Consider the following 16,066-nt stretch of genomic DNA (forward strand, 5'->3'; position numbering starts at 1 on the left):
TGAAATTACTCTTTCCAGATCTCTTATATAATAATGAAAAACTAATTCATTTTATCGGTGATCTGGTTTCAGCAATGAAACAAATATAAATGAAAAGTAAATATATTAAAGTATATAAACGAGTAAACTTAATGGCACTACGTTCATTTTTTACAAAATAAGGCACTTTATACTTATACGTTAAGGATGTAATATTCCTGTATGAAATGAATCATCAAACTGATCTTTGATCCTCAAAATTAATATTTTGATATTATCCCTGAGATTACTATAAATAAAATGTTTTTTGAAGAATCGTCCAATACAAACAACACAAAAAGTTAAATAGAAATATCAACATCCTTTAGTTAATGGCACGTTTATTATATAAACTACAGTTTAATAAAATCTAAAAAATACACTCGTTAAGTTACGTTATGACACATAATAATTAAAGGCAGTTTCTTTGGTCTACTGTTTTGAGATATATAGAAAAACCTTATTCGCCACAATCACCACTATTACGTTTATTCAATGATCATATTTCATAACAAACACTGTATAAAAACCATAAATATATATCTCACGTGATGATGTTGAAATTTTGATTTGTCAGGTATATGCCTGATTTGATAATTGAAGATATTAATGAAAGTTATATTACAAAACATGAAAGTCAAAGTAAGATATATGGAAAAACTAATTGAAGAAATAGAAATAAACAACAAAGGAGTCAAACAAGACGACTCGATCTCTCCAGCCCTAATAGTTATAAACCAAGATAAAACCAAATACATGAAGATAGCAAAACTAAACAAAAGACGAATGGACCATCTAAGGACACAGAAATACGTATTTGTAACTGTATACACGTATTCAAAAAGAATATCGAACATTTGGAAAAAAATAAAAAGTCACCCAAATGCAAGAATATTAGTAAAAAGGAAAAAAGGAAAAACACATAAAACATTAATAAGACTAGTGATTGCATACGCCATGGAAACAAATGTCCAATGACCAATATTACAGAAAATGGAGAGAGAAGACAATAGAGAAATAGAAGAAGAGCTGGGAGGAGAAAATATAATAAAGTATTTAAAAGCACAAAGACTAAATTATACAGGACACACCATAAGAAATAAACCTACAGAAATTGTGAGGAGGATGATAAAATGGATACTTCTATGGTCAAGAGGTAGAAGCAAAGCAAAAAATAACTGAAGAAACCAAATTGAAGAATCTTAGAAATAGTAAACTGAAAAGCAAAATGCAGAAACCGAAAATGGGAAAAACTAAGAAACGAAGCCAGGACTAACAAAAAACTACAACAAAAAGAACAAAGGGAGTAATCTACCCCAATAAAGGGATGTGTAGGTGCACAAAGTGTCAGCTCTAATCCAAGAGATTGAATAGCATAATGATAATGATAGAATACTTCAAAATGATTCCATATGGTCGAGTTATCAATAACAAGGTATATAGTAAACAGCTGATGCAAATGTAAGAGGTTTATGGCAAAATTCTTGCGTGGGAAGAAATTCATCGCAAGTAGACCTACAGAAATGGTGAGGAGGATAACACAAGAGGCAGAGGTAGACAAAGAAATACCTGGAGAAATCAAATTGAAGAAGATACCAGAATCCTAGAAACAGTAGACCAGTAGACTGGAAAGCCAAATGCAAAAATAGAAAAGAATGGAGAAAGGTGGCAAAGGAAGCCAGGACTAACAAAAACTATAACAAAAGAACAAGGGGAGTAATAAACCCCAATAAAGGGATGTGTACGCGCACAAAGCACTAACCATAAGTCTAAAGATTAAACGGCATGATAATTTACTATAAACACAATTTTTAAATTATCCATTTATATATAACTTTCCAAAAGTAAGAACGAATAAATTATCATCTTATTAACAGATCTTCTAATCATGAGGAGCAAGAAAAACAACTGCTAAGTAGTCAAAAAAATAATCAAATAGATTTAATGTATGCAAACATAAATGTCACATACTCAACACATTGTTTACAACCACCTAACCAAGATAATTACATTGCAACACGAACGTTTGGATAATCGGTTCGTCTTGCAATGTAATTATCAGTGTTGTTGTCGTGGTAGTAAACAATGTGTTGAGTATGATACGGTTCATAGTAAAGAGTACTATGTTATGTGACATTTATTTTTGCATCATCATTGCATATTGCATCATTCTTTAACTATTTAGTAGATGTTTTCTTGTTCCTTATGATTGGAAGAACAGTTAATAGAATAATAATTTATTCGTTCTTACTTATGAAAAGTTATAAATGAGTAGATTATTCAATAATTGTAATTAAAATACATTTCAGGCCTATATTCTTCTAATGATATTTTGATAGGTGATTTTGTTATGAATATCACCAACGATCCCAGAAAATCAAATTTACAAGGACTATAATAATGGCCAAGAATGAAAAATGTGGATTGAATTAAACAAAAATAATACCGTGTTGTCACGTCCCATTCGACAATAGAGTTGCAGAATAGTATGTAGAGTGAGAAATTCTGTTGTTAAATTATAACAGGATATTTTTTAGTTAATCTTAAGGTTAGTATCGATACAAGGTGGATAAATGTAAATTGCAGATATAAAATTAAATATTATTATTACATTAAATAAAACGTGTATGGCACTTTTCATCAATTCTTCCATAGAAAAATTATCAAAATTCATATTTCTTTATATAAAAAAATATTATTCGATTAATTGGTTTTGTTCAAAAGGCAATCCTTGAGGTGCACGAGTCGATGCGACGCGAGCGCCATCTATTGAATAGTTATGACAACAAAACGTCAACCATATTGTTGATGCGTTTCAAGGAGAGAGGACATATCGGAGCATTGCTAGTGATTGTTGTTTGATGAAGCATATCTTTTTGAAAGGATATAGTGAGAACTTCTCATCATGACTCATCATAACCGTAAGCGCTCAAAATAAAGTTCAGGAGTGTAGGTGTGACTCGTTTGAGCTACGTTACGAAGATATTGAGGAAGATGAGGACCAGTGGCCACGCGTGACCGAATTACAGACTGGAGTATCTTGATTTCGGCATGAACTTCACGACCAAAGAAGCTATGAGGAAATACAGGAGTTTAGAAGCTCACAATTTCCTCACCACTAATCTTATATTTCCTCCTCGTGTGAAAATGCTGGCAGGGGAACATAGTTTGTATTCCACTTGTTGTGCATGTGGCACAATAGTGTTATTATTTTCTTTTATTCGTCTGGAATTAGGATTTAGATCTTATCATATTTTATCTTGGTGTCGGAATAACTTTTTTTCTCACTATCAGTGCTTTCAATTCTCCTAAATCATTTTATGTGTGTCCCTAGACCTTTTCATTCGATGAAACAACATAAAATTGAATAGTGTTTGTTTCTTTCCTCTTGATTTCAATTTCCCTGCTGAAATTTATGTCTTGCGTTCATAGGAGGAAATGAAATTTTTTTTAGATATCAAACTAATAAATTCAGGGTCTCAGATCATCTTTGAAATTTCAATATTTCACGGAGCTTACGCAGTCTTGTCAACCTCATTATTTCCTGTGGGAAAAATCCAAAATTTTCTCGATTATATTCATGTTGAACTTTCTATCGGGAATATAGATTGATGATCCGTGTAGAGTAGATGTAAAAAAAGCAATATGGGTAATTAGTCCTTGGTACTATACTTCACACTTCTTTCCATCAATCTAGGCTTTTGATAATTGTGCGTTTTTTTATTCATTTTTAAGATCTCATGATCTGTTAGTTTTGCAGGTTCCTCTGTATCAGTTCCTGGGAGGTGGAATGCCAGCTGTCCATCTATATCTTAGGCGGTCATCCGAGTACTTTTTTCCCTATGGATTTCCTTTCAAATACGATGCGTGGTAGTCTACTCACTTCCATTCTTCTCACGTGGGCTTACCACTATCTTTTTTTTGTCTCCCCCATCTTACGATGTCATGCGAAGACTAAAAAATGAAATTTGACGTAATGTTAAATAGCAATTAATATATATGGGCGGATTGTTGAAAGAAATTTTTAGTCTGACAAGGTATTTATCTGTCCTATGAGTATGGTTCACCATCTTTCAATAATTCTTTAAAAGAATTGAAAGACGAAGGTATGATGCTATTTTCACCCTGATTTCTTTAAGAAATACGCATCAGCAATATGGCCGACACCCAGTTGTCGTATCTGACCGCTAGATGGCGCTCGCGTCACAAGGACAAAAATGTAATCCGCATGACTCGTGAACCCCAAGAATAGATTAAAATATTTACATGTGACCCACCCTATAAAATTTTTAATAAAAACAAAAGCATATATCTTAATTACTAATATTACACAGGCACTATTTGGTTTGGCTTTAGTATACAACGTGTATTCATAAAGCTAAAATTGTGGTCGAAATGATAAAATAATTAGACAAAAGAATCCTAAATGCAAAATCCGTAGTTTTCTTCAAATGAGAACTATATGAAGCATTTAATTATATAAAAAAATGAAATTGTGTTATGTACATGTTTAAGAGGAAATAATATTTCTAAATTACATGAATCAAACCATTTCTTATTGCAGGTTTAAATTAATACTAGTTGCTTCATATACAATGTGCTCCAAATTAATATAATTAATTAGCTATAACAAAAGCTAAAGAAAGTACTATATATAAGAAAATAAATTCATTTGAGAGTAGAGGAGAATTATATCAAGCTGTTTGTACTGATTTAGACTGATTATTATTCAATTGAAACTTATCTTTCAAAAAATTCAATTTTTTATTTAAATTTTGACCACAAATTTAACACAGATTAAAGCAGAAAGTAATTAGAACAACTCCAATGATTTCTGATTCATAAGTTACTAGCTAGGGTTTTTTTAAAGATCCTCCCTTGTAGATCTTAATATCTCAGGAACAATTACCGAATCCTCGGTATCGCTAATGTATCCTTTTTCGCCAGTATAATGAGTGGGATAAATTAAAAGTGGAGCAGCTGAAAATGCCACTAAATCCCTTCTTGGGTAGTGTCCTTTCCATGATTCCTAAAAATAAAATAAAAATATCAGATTTATTGAAAATGTAATTACTGCTTGAAGGTTATATTCAATGTTTGCTTATAATAATTCTTTACTGAGCTACCTTTTACACCTTTCTCCAAATTTCGTTTCTCCGGCTTACTAAGATATCTGTTGTATTTAATCTGAGCTCAATGTCTCTTATATGGTTAACTATAATTAATTTTTTTAAGCTAACAGATAACTGAGGATTGTAATGTTTTACTATATGATTTTGCAACAAAAAATTGGTAATTAATATTAAATTCCCTGTATGTCGATGAATCCAAACGACTGATAATTGTTCTATCACACAATTGAATAAAGGTCCCTAAACAAAGGAAAACTAAAAAATAGTTATGGAAAATTTATAGCACGAAAATTAAGTATTAAAAATAAAAAATTTCAAATTTTAAATTTCCACCGAGAACAGAACGTTTCGTTCATAATTTCGTTCTTGTTCAAGGTCCGATATATTATGTTTGACATTTGAACATTATTTTAAGAAAATGTCATATTTCTCAAACAAAGATCATTACTGAATCTATTTTTATGAACCAGACATTTAGATGATTGCCAAATTACTGTAAATTTACAGACCAGAGACAATTATATTCGTTATTGCAGCTCATGTTAAAGAAGACTGACAAAAAATAAATATTTAGCACTATTTTCAGAATATTTCAATGAATACTGCTCCAAACTCTAAAAATAACAATAAAAGTACAGTTTTATTGGTGCTATAAACAAGATAACGGTTAAGAGGAGAATCATCTGTTATGAATTTAATATTCCATGGTTATTTCATTTTTAGATAACCATATTTTTCATGTAATGATCAATTAATCAACATCTCATTAGTAACCTAAAGAGGATGCGACGGTTGGTTTAGATGGTCAAAGATCATAGTGGCGCTCGGATTTTTTCACCTTCAGAGTTTTGATGTAAATTTCAAGTAAATTCATTGAGCGGCTGTGAGAGAATTTTGGAGAGAATGTCTTAGCAAAAATTATTATAAATTCATCACGTACAAGGTATTCGTAAAATTTATTATAAACTTTAAAGTAAATTCGTCGAGGGTTTGTAAGATATATTTGGTATAATGTTCAAGTGTCTAAGGGACATATAGAATCGCTTAAGTAAGACGTTTGTTTCGTCAGGAGACGATCAGTTTACAATAAATCTTAATGAATACAATAGTAAGGAGAAGTTAAATAAGTAGATTTATGATTGACAGTAACATTAATATAATTAGAAATTAGGTAATCCGAGACGATACGTTAATGGAGCATAAAATAAGAGACATATTGTATAACTTGATATATAGTTAACAGATCTTAAATACTATAACTACCTGTGGATGTTTATCGAATAAAATTGGTAAATATTCATCTACAGGAACCAAGCGCGTTAAAGGATCTGCCTCGAGAAGCTTCTTTGCACCTTTAAAACTTAAAACATATCCCAAAGTCCAATATGAGTAACCGGCGTGAACAAGGAAGTTAGTACCCTCCACCCAAGGTTCCTCACTTTCTTGCAATCGCTTCCTACCAAAATATCTGAAAAAATTATGAGATATATTAATAAAAAAGTCATTGTTACTTTTAACTAATATTGATCAGTTAGGTACATAACCAATTTAGGATTCTACACATTCTCAATTTTTAATCTTGGACTTACATGACTAGAATAAGCTTAATTTGAAAGATAGAGACTGATCGCTTAGCATTACTGCTACCTACTGGTTAGTTTTTGAACGTTCGCTGAGAAGCCGTTTTTGATTTGTGTAAATTGTTAGTTTTTGGTAAGTGTATTTTTTACATTTTGGTTTAATTTTGGTTAAGTGTATTCAAACGAAATTATCAATATTTGCAATCGCATTAGCGAATTTTCAAAAAATTACAATCAGTACATCACTAGTATAGTCTAACGTTGGTATGGAACAAAGGTAACCACAAGAGCACAAAAAGTTTATTCGGTGGCGAACCCATCGCTGATCGAAACGTATCGGTATTTTCGAAAGAATGAAATGGATTCACAAACAATTATGGATATGGTAAATTCACAAATTGGCAGCATTGAAGACATCAGAAAAGAATTATTTCAAAAGCAACAGTTAATAACACAGATGATTGATAATTGCACTGACAAAAGTGCTTTACTTAATATTAAACAGCATCAAAGTACCTGTTTTAATCTGGTAAATTTATCAAAAAGGGCGAACAATCATAACAATTAAAGCTTCAAGGAAAAAATGTACACAATGTAAACTCTGAAAGGCAGCACAGACTTTTTTCTACAAGAAAAACTAAGAAAAAGAATATAAAATACAGAAAACCAACATTTGAAGAAAAGATGGAACTTCAGCATCAACTTCTGAATGAAACGAGCAACATCAAAGATTATTGTATGAGTTAGCAGCAAACCACCTCTGAATGCAACAACAAAGGCAGCCATAAGACTCTAAAGAATGTCAAAAAGTATAAAGAAACCCTAATAAAGAAATGTGGAACTGCATTAATTGCAGAAATATTATGTAGTAATAATTTTGTCTTTTTCATGCCTTGCTGAAAATATTTAATATATAATATCTAATATCTTGATAGAAAATGTTTGATTTTTAATATTACTGATGTTGTACATAATTTTGATATTTGATACCGAGAAATAATATTTCAGTTTTGTGATTCTCGTGTCAAAATATACAGTCTGTAATGTAAATCTGAATTTTGCTAAATACCATGTTTTGTTGCCAATATGTAATGTTTTCCGATTAAGAATTTCTGTTTTCTTTGTTAATATTTTGTATAAATATCATAATAAAATATGACTATACAATATTTTTATTAATAAAAACAATTTGGGTAAATTGTCCATTAATAGTTCTACAGTTCTATTATGAGAAGTAGCAGACAGAATTTTCTGTTTTAAAACATGTAGATAGTAATCACTGCACTTTTCAAATAAACCTAAAAAAAATCATGTCTGCTAGGCATGAGCGTAACTCTCGGAATTTTGCGAAATTACCGGCTATGCTGTTCAAAAGACAATAGTTGTGTTCGCAGGTCTGATTCCGAATTAGTTTAGGGACTGTCGCATGCTCACTTTTAAAATTGTCGCGTCGATGACTTCTCCCCTGACGAGCAACAATTTTGAAAGTGCGCATGCGATCGGTCTTTAAATTAATTCGGAATCTGTACCTCGAAAAAATTTAACAAAGCTTATATTGTAAAAGATTTTAGTTAATAAAATAATCTATCGAAGAAAGTAAAAACTTACACTAAATCCCAATCTGGTAGCTTCCTAACCTCTGCCATCACATTTTGGACTTTGTGTCTAAAGAAGGGTTCAAATCGAATATCGTCTTCTAGTACTAATGTTGTTTGGTAATTTTCTGCAACAATCTATAAAATGTAATTTTAAATAATGAATAATTCAGTATTTAAAGGAAAGAGTATGTTTGAAAATATGCTGAAAATAAAAATATATATTATAAATTACAAAAGCAAGTATGGAAAAATAAATTTAAAAATCTCTTACTTCTCTCCATATGTTTAGATGACTCAAGAAACAACCAATTTCTCCCAACTTCATTGGTCTGAAAGTGTGGACAACATTATCGAATAACTAAAATTGCATATTAAGTAACTTACCTTTTATGATAGGGATCTGAAAATTCAGGCATAAATTTGAGTTTTTCTAAAAAACTTTCATTCAATGCCCTGAAATAAAAAATAATAGAAATATTATATTTTTTTCCAAAGAGGATAAATATAAAACTAATTACTTTCCGTCAACTGCATCCAAAATGTCTACTTGAATCCCAATTTCGTCAAAACAAGCGTTCATCCTCTTTCTTCTTTCTGGTCTCCTCAATAAATTAATCATAAATATTTTATCAAAACCTAACATATCTTTTTTCGGTACATCCCTGACGAACTTTTTTAAAAGATCGTTAACGTAAAGAGTGTTCATTTCATTTAAAACTTCTAATTTGATATTAGTTAATTGATCATAATCTAAAAATAAAAATATCTCAGTTTATGTTTCAAAAATTGTACCAAACAAAAATACCTAGACTCAGTTCATCATTTTGTTCCAAAGGTAACATTAAATACCCGAATTTCAGTTCATTGCAAATATTTAAAGTTATGTCACTTCTATTCGCGCTTATAGCAAAAGTGATTATGTCGTCATTTGGTCCATCGAAATTTTCTACTTTGGAAGGAACGTAGGTTAAAGAATCAGACTCTAATCTCCTTAAATCTATGAGAACACAAGTGTGAACCTTAAAAATAATAACCTTTTACTTAACAATATTAAAACCCGCAATTATGTATCAACAACTACCATTAAATCTAAATTATAAATATGAAATATTAAATAATGAAGAAACACATAAATGTAAAACAAGAATAACATTTGGTTTTCTTCTTCTTCCTTCTTGTATGGTACGTTTAAAAACTGTTTCTTCTTCAATTTCAGCCTCCTGGATCCAGATTGTCACACCATCTCGTTCTTGGTCGACCATACTTCTTCTGCCTGTTGGCGACTTATTCCTTCCGATAAGCACTAGTCTTTCGCTTGTCATTCTGCTAATGTGACTATTCCATTCTTGTTTTCATTTTAGTACGCAGTCAATCACATTTTCTACCTTACAAGTATTTCTTATGTTTTCACTTCTTCCTCTGTTTATAAGTGTTTTCCCTGCTATTTTCCTGAGTACTTTCATTTCCGTTGTCTCTAGTTGTCTTTTTGTCTTAGTTGTATCGAGTCTTGTCTCTGCTGGGTATGTTATTATACGTCTAATTGTTGTTGTCTAATATTTGGTTTTCTAAATTTAAAATCCTGTCACCAAGTGGAAATTTCATTAACGTATTGAAGAAAGTCAATTTACAAATTAAATTTGATAAGTTTCAGGATTTTCTATAATTATTGTAGATTGACTGAAATAATAAATTAATGTCATTCAGTCTTCCCACACTGTGTGAACTGTAAATGTTTATAATTATATAATTAAAATATTAAGAAGTTTGCTATAAAAATGTTTTTGTATTTGCAAGAGACAATCTCTTATGATAAATGTGATATAATATTTATTTTCGTAAGACATCAAAGTGAGTTTTTCTAAGTCATAGATAGTTATTAATACATAGAGTTTTTAATTTTTCTATATTTAAGATTTAAAATTTTTTGATAGATGGTTACGCCGTTTGCATTAATGCTCGAGTCAACTCCACTTAAGCCTCTTCAAACAATCAGTAACATTCTGGTAAAGGGAGGGGAGATTTTTTTTTCAAAAATTAAAACTGAAATTTCATACATTTTTAAATCCTCAAATTCCAAGCATGTTAGCTTGTTAGAGAAGGATAGTTTGTGAGAGAGAAAGATTGTTTGAAAAATTTTTAGGTAGGATAAGGGAAATTTGTTATAGGAGGAAGGTTTGTTGAAACTGGTCCTGAGAGAGCTCTCTCTTCACGGTTTGGGGATTTTTTTGAGTAGTTTTTGTTTGTTTTTTGAAAATTTTAAATGGGGGGCGGGCGGATACAGCTGCGGCTGCATTATTCCCTTCCATCGGCCATTTGGCCTGTGAGTCTTGAACCGATAGGCCACATATTGGAAAACCAGAGGGTTAGAAGAGTTTCTTTGGCAGCGAAGTTGTTTAATTCGATGGTATGAATCACATAGCGGTCTTCGAGATCATTTAGACGACTTAGGATAGGGGTTATGTCTGTATTGACATAAACGGTGTTACTGGGGCTGAATATACAGTTGTATTGGCAGTATCTGAGAATGAGCTGCTCGCAGGTCAGGAGTTGTTTAAGGAGATAATCGGGTTAAGTGCTGTAGACGTTCGCTCTATATTCGATTATGGGGCGAATGTATGTTTTGTACGTATGAAGTAATGTGAGAGGAAGGGCTCGTCCAAATTTTCCTCCGAGCCCCTTCATGGGACAGACTCGCCTCCGTACTCTGTTTAGAGTATCGTTCAGATCGGCCGCCCAATTGTTTTTATAATGTATCGTCAATCTTATACTACACTTAAATCTAAAAATTACTTACCATTGGTACAGCGAAACATCCTAGATTTTCTCTATATAAAACAGGTGTATATTCATCTGTTCTTTGATAATAATAATCATCAGTCATACCATACCAAAAATTGGAATAGAGACTATCAGATCTGAGCATCGGTGCGACCACAGTATAATTTTTGGAAACCAAATAATTCAGAGTATCGGGGTTTACCAAAAACACGTCACAATCTATAGTCTAAAATATTTTTAAAAATAAACAATTTATATTTAACATTACTCGTTTAAAAATTTGCCAGCAAGTTAGCTCAGACATAACTTTGACACCAAGGCAATGGCAATACCGACTAGTTACTGGATATCCCAAACATTGTGACTCGAGACTCAATGAGATTAAACATTTAGAAGTAGTTTCATAAGTGTGAAGATCCTAGGGAGTCCATCAGAAGTCCTAAATAGAAAGTTACACTGACTACTTTATTTTCACCAGTTTTATTCAGCTGAAATGCCCAGGTCCAGTTGCAAAAAATGTATGTGAAATAATTTGTATCAGGTAAAAAATATTATCATAGAATCAAGAACCCTACAGGTTCTCTTCAAGATTTGGAATCTATTCGCTTCCCAAATTGCTGCTACATTAGAAGATCGAATAAAAACTGACTGGTATACAGTGTTTTCCTGATAAAAATAAAGTCACAGATATATATAAGTGGATGTCATTGTTCATCATTAGTGCAATTAGTCGTATAGTCTGAAAAACTGAATATAGTTTCTGACTAATAAGAACATCGAAATAATGAATCATATACGCCATTTACCATTCAATTTTATATTTCTATTACCGTTCATTTTAAGAATCAATAATGTAATATGAGCAATTTCACGTTAAGTAGGATTTTTTTATTGGTCCCTGTATTATAAACTCTGTGTATTTGAACAATACTATAGCCTATCACTATCCTATGTATGTATATAAATATTGGGGTGTCTTATACAACGCGACCCAAAGGATCTATGTTCTCCTTTCTTGCTGTGATACTGGGAAATCCAGAACTGTAAATCCACTCCTTCTAGAAAGTCTTAAGGAGTCTATTGAGTGGACAGTGCCCCGATAGAACTCCCGTATTCGTAAATTGTTCTTACTTAGGTTGATACATTCAGCCGATCTTCTCTGGTTATAGTTTCCCAGAAGAGTCTTTGTCCTGTAGGTTGTCCCAATAATTAGTTTTGCTTCTATCTACCTTCTTTTTCAATTCTTTTTTTTTATTGTTCTGTTGCTGATATCACAGAAGATTTCAGGTCCCATGAAAGGCTTGTTTGCCGCCGCTTTAGCGAGCTTATCAACAATTTCCCTTCACTCCGGTGTGTACCGGAATCCTAAGACCTTGATTATATTGAGAGACTAATGCCAACAATTTACTCAATTTGAAAATAGGTATCATCATCCTACTTATTAGTTTTCATTTCCTTTTCTTTATATTATAAACGGTAAAATAAACTTTCCTTAGAATTTTAGAATTTCAAACAATGAAATGATGATCTTACATTAATGTCACGGATTTATTTCTTTCTTTCTCAATGTGCTACTCTTATATAAGAAAAATTAATATAAATAAGCACAAAAACCCACTTTTAGAATAACAATAACTTTTTCTTTAAAATTAATTGGTTAATTTTTTTGATTTATGTACTAAAAAAGTGTAGGTTTGCATATTAGATTACATCACTTTAAAAAAACAATGTAACTAATGGCTTGTCACTTTTATGCTAAGGAAAAATATAAAATTACTATTTTTAAATTATATCTTTTTAGGTTAAGTCCATTTCATTTTCAGAACAAAGCTTAACCATTTGTTTGCAAATTTTAGTAATTACCCTATTAAATTATCAATCTTATCAACACCTCGGAATATAATGACTTTTTACACCTACATTTCTTGTATAAATAAGACAGATCAGGTAAGAAGCAAGAACAGAAGATTCGACGATTGCAACTTGTATTTTATATTCTATATAGCAGTAAACATTCTCAAAAATATGAAAATTATTTTGACTAGTACTTTTTTTATTTGTATGTCAGTGATTCTAAATATTTGTTTAGCATATGACAATAACAGTGAGTAGACTTAAATATAGTTTTTAATATGTAATTTATTTTCAGTAAAAAGTATTGGGAAGGAAGCGATCACGCAATTAATGCAGTTTTTTTAAAATTCAAATCAGAAATAAAACGTATCTATTTTTTAAATACTTGTATAAGTAATAATTTTTCAATCACACCTCGTACTTTTTTAATAACATTAATATCAATACTTTAATATTGCCAAATATGAATTATATAATTGTTCCAGATCCTTGTGACGATCCAAATTCGCACTACACATGTGGATCTCCCTGTATACCCACTTGTACAAATCCACAATTTGCCAATTGTGATCCTAAATGTGTCAAGGGATGTTTTTGCAAACCATATTTTATTAAAAACGAAGCGACTGGGAAGTGTGTACGGCAGAGAGACTGTTTCAAGACCCAGTAGTAGTTATAATTATATGTTTCAAAAATAAAGCAAAACAATTATATTCACTTTAAATATTAAATATATGTTATTTCCATAATTTATTTGTGTTAGGCTGGAATAAAGTTCATATGCATTGAAACTGATAAAACAGGTATTCTATGATCAACCACAGAATACATCAACATACAACATGTCATTAATATGGAATTGAACTTTTTTTGTATTTTTTAGGTAGTACTATTTGTATAATGAATTACGTTAGGCAATAAAATTTTATTACTTACAAATAGATAATCAGCCCAAATTTTCCTTGCAAAATTAAGAGCGGATTCTCTTAGATTAATTATATGTTGAAATCGCTCGCTAGTCCAATGTGCTGGTCCATACTCATTGGAATATTGTGTAAGACCTTCAATAAATTCAGTATCAATAGAATGATATTTGTTTTTTACTGAAGAGATCCACTGCCGTAAAATATCCAAACTATTATCCACGTTATGGTCGCTTCTAATCCTAAAATAATGTAAAAAGGACTACAAGTAACATACTATCGAGAATGAACGTTGAAAATTGACATCACATAATAGCATGCAATAGAATGAAAAGTTTTCACAAAATTAAATTTGGATTGGCAACACTGATTATAATGAAATTAGTAATGTCAAAAGCGTCAACCGATTCGCTATCCTTTCCTTTTCCTTTTTAACTTAACTCACGTTTGATAAGGTAAGGTTATAAATGGTGTAAGAAATTTTAATAAAAATATAAGTAACTTACCACAAAGCCATTCGATCCTTAGGATAATTTAGAGCTTCAAAATTAGATAAAAAGTAAGGTAAAGTATGAGCTTTGTTTCTAGCCAAAATCGACACTAAAACTGTAGGCTGTTTATTATCGGCGTGCGACTTTGTCATTATCACAAACACAAGTATAAAAACGTTCAAAAACTTCATTGTAAAACTTTTTATTCACTTATTTCTCATAACTAATTTAAAGAACCTTTAAGTTATCGCTTTTTATAAGTAATGTAACATGCTTACAACTCCGACAGCCATTTTTCTGTTAACGTGCACATCATTTTTTGATTGGATTAATTGTCAATGGCGGCATTTTCAAATTTACTCCTGATATAATATTCGTTATGTCCTAATTACTATAAAAGCTATCAATAATTGTTGATTAAGAAGACGTTATGAGGAAGTTCATTAATGAAGATATATATATATATATATATATATATATATATATATATATAATACACCAAATACTAAAAGATAACAGTTGTTATAAACAACCAAAATTATTATTTATTGTTAACAACTTGGTTCTAGAATGATAATAAGGCTTGGTGGTAAATACTTAAAACATAATAAAATGTCAGTTATACTTAAATTTTAACTAATTTAACTCTTATTACAGGTAGGTCAAAATGACCAAAGGTACATCAAGTTTTGGTAAACGTCGTAATAAGACTCATACCCTCTGCAGAAGATGTGGTAGGTCCTCATATCACATACAGAAATCGCAGTGTGCCCAATGTGGGTACCCTTCAGCAAAACTACGTTCTTACAACTGGTCCATCAAAGCCAAGAGGAGGAAGACAACTGGAACTGGCAGACTCCGTCATCTTAAAATTGTTCGCAGGCGTTTCCGTAATGGATTCCGTGAAGGTGGTAAACCAGTTAAGAAATCAACGTAGCTTATGAAATTATTTTGTAATAAGATAAATTAAAAAGAAGTTTGATTTTCATGATGTGTTTTGTTAATTGAACCTCAATTTTGGTATTTAATTTATATTTGAGTAAATATTTCATTCAAAATTAAATATGAATCTGAATATTTCATTTATTATTATAAATGTAAAGATCTAAAGTTTTGATTGAAAATTGGGTTTTGTTATAATAATAATAACTTGGTGATATACTGTACACTTTATAATATTCCAATTATAAAATTATTTTATGTTAAATCTATAAAGATGATAACTTGGAGCTTGGTTAGGTAAATGTGTGGGAGTAACTGAATACAGGAATGTAAAAGGCCCCGATACTGCCACATGATCAGGGGATGCCAAAAAGCAATCAATAATACTAACATGGTCAGTGGATTCCAATACACAGATCAAATAAATAAAAGTTCGTTGCAATTAATTTATGATTTCATTGTATTGATTTGTTAAGTTATCAAGTCATATTTTTTTAAAAAAGTTAAGTGTGTCTAAGAACAGTAGCTTCATTCTTATATATTTTTTGGTGTTTATTTATTACAAATAAAGTTTAATATTATTGGGTTGGCGACGAAGTAATTTGGTTTTGTAGTATAAAATAAAACTTTTTTTAACAAAGAATAGTTTTTAATCGTCATTTGTGAAAGTTTACCCAATCTTTGAACTCACTGGGAGCAAACAACAAATTTGCTTTAATATGGGTACTTGACACCAGACCAAAGTGCACG

At 30.8% G+C, this 16,066-nt stretch overlaps 2 protein-coding genes across 3 annotated transcripts; one reads left to right on the top strand and one right to left on the bottom strand.

Annotated features, from left to right (window-relative positions):
• Nucleotides 1-86: 86 nt before the first annotated feature.
• LOC130444240 (glycosyltransferase 25 family member) lies at nucleotides 87-14,843 on the bottom strand. Its single transcript, XM_056779303.1, has 10 exons — nucleotides 14,390-14,843; nucleotides 13,897-14,125; nucleotides 11,123-11,332; nucleotides 9,134-9,347; nucleotides 8,847-9,078; nucleotides 8,713-8,781; nucleotides 8,600-8,657; nucleotides 8,339-8,463; nucleotides 6,414-6,618; nucleotides 87-5,047 (listed from the first exon to the last, which is right to left on the bottom strand). Exons 1-10 carry the CDS (start codon nucleotides 14,563-14,565, stop codon nucleotides 4,883-4,885), a joined length of 1,683 nt encoding a protein of 560 aa, XP_056635281.1. The 5' UTR covers nucleotides 14,566-14,843; the 3' UTR covers nucleotides 87-4,882.
• On the top strand, nucleotides 14,264-15,362 carry LOC130444241 (60S ribosomal protein L37). 2 transcript variants are annotated; one of them, XM_056779305.1, is made up of 2 exons: nucleotides 14,264-14,338; nucleotides 15,032-15,362. In XM_056779305.1, exon 2 carries the CDS (start codon nucleotides 15,042-15,044, stop codon nucleotides 15,309-15,311), a length of 270 nt encoding a protein of 89 aa, XP_056635283.1. In that variant the 5' UTR covers nucleotides 14,264-14,338; nucleotides 15,032-15,041; the 3' UTR covers nucleotides 15,312-15,362. The 2 variants fall into 2 exon arrangements, with proteins under 2 accessions (XP_056635283.1, XP_056635282.1); XM_056779304.1 differs by having other exon boundaries at nucleotides 14,313-14,447.
• The last annotated feature ends 704 nt before the right edge of the window (nucleotides 15,363-16,066 follow it).

This window comes from Diorhabda sublineata, chromosome 5 (assembly GCF_026230105.1).
Source record: "Diorhabda sublineata isolate icDioSubl1.1 chromosome 5, icDioSubl1.1, whole genome shotgun sequence".
Taxonomy (NCBI): Eukaryota; Metazoa; Arthropoda; class Insecta; order Coleoptera; family Chrysomelidae; genus Diorhabda; species Diorhabda sublineata.

Excerpts from the sequence above, each read along its gene's own strand:
- LOC130444240 (XM_056779303.1), bottom strand. The coding sequence starts at position 14,565 with ATGAAGTTTTTGAACGTTTTTATACTTGTGTTTGTGATAATGACAAAG. Across the intron at positions 9,079-9,133 it reads AAATGATGAACTGAGTCTAG|ATTATGATCAATTAACTAAT; the intron begins GTATTTTTGTTT and ends TTTTATTTTTAG. Across the intron at positions 8,464-8,599 it reads ATCTAAACATATGGAGAGAA|ATTGTTGCAGAAAATTACCA; the intron begins GTAAGAGATTTT and ends TACATTTTATAG.
- LOC130444241 (XM_056779305.1), top strand. The coding sequence starts at position 15,042 with ATGACCAAAGGTACATCAAGTTTTGGTAAACGTCGTAATAAGACTCAT.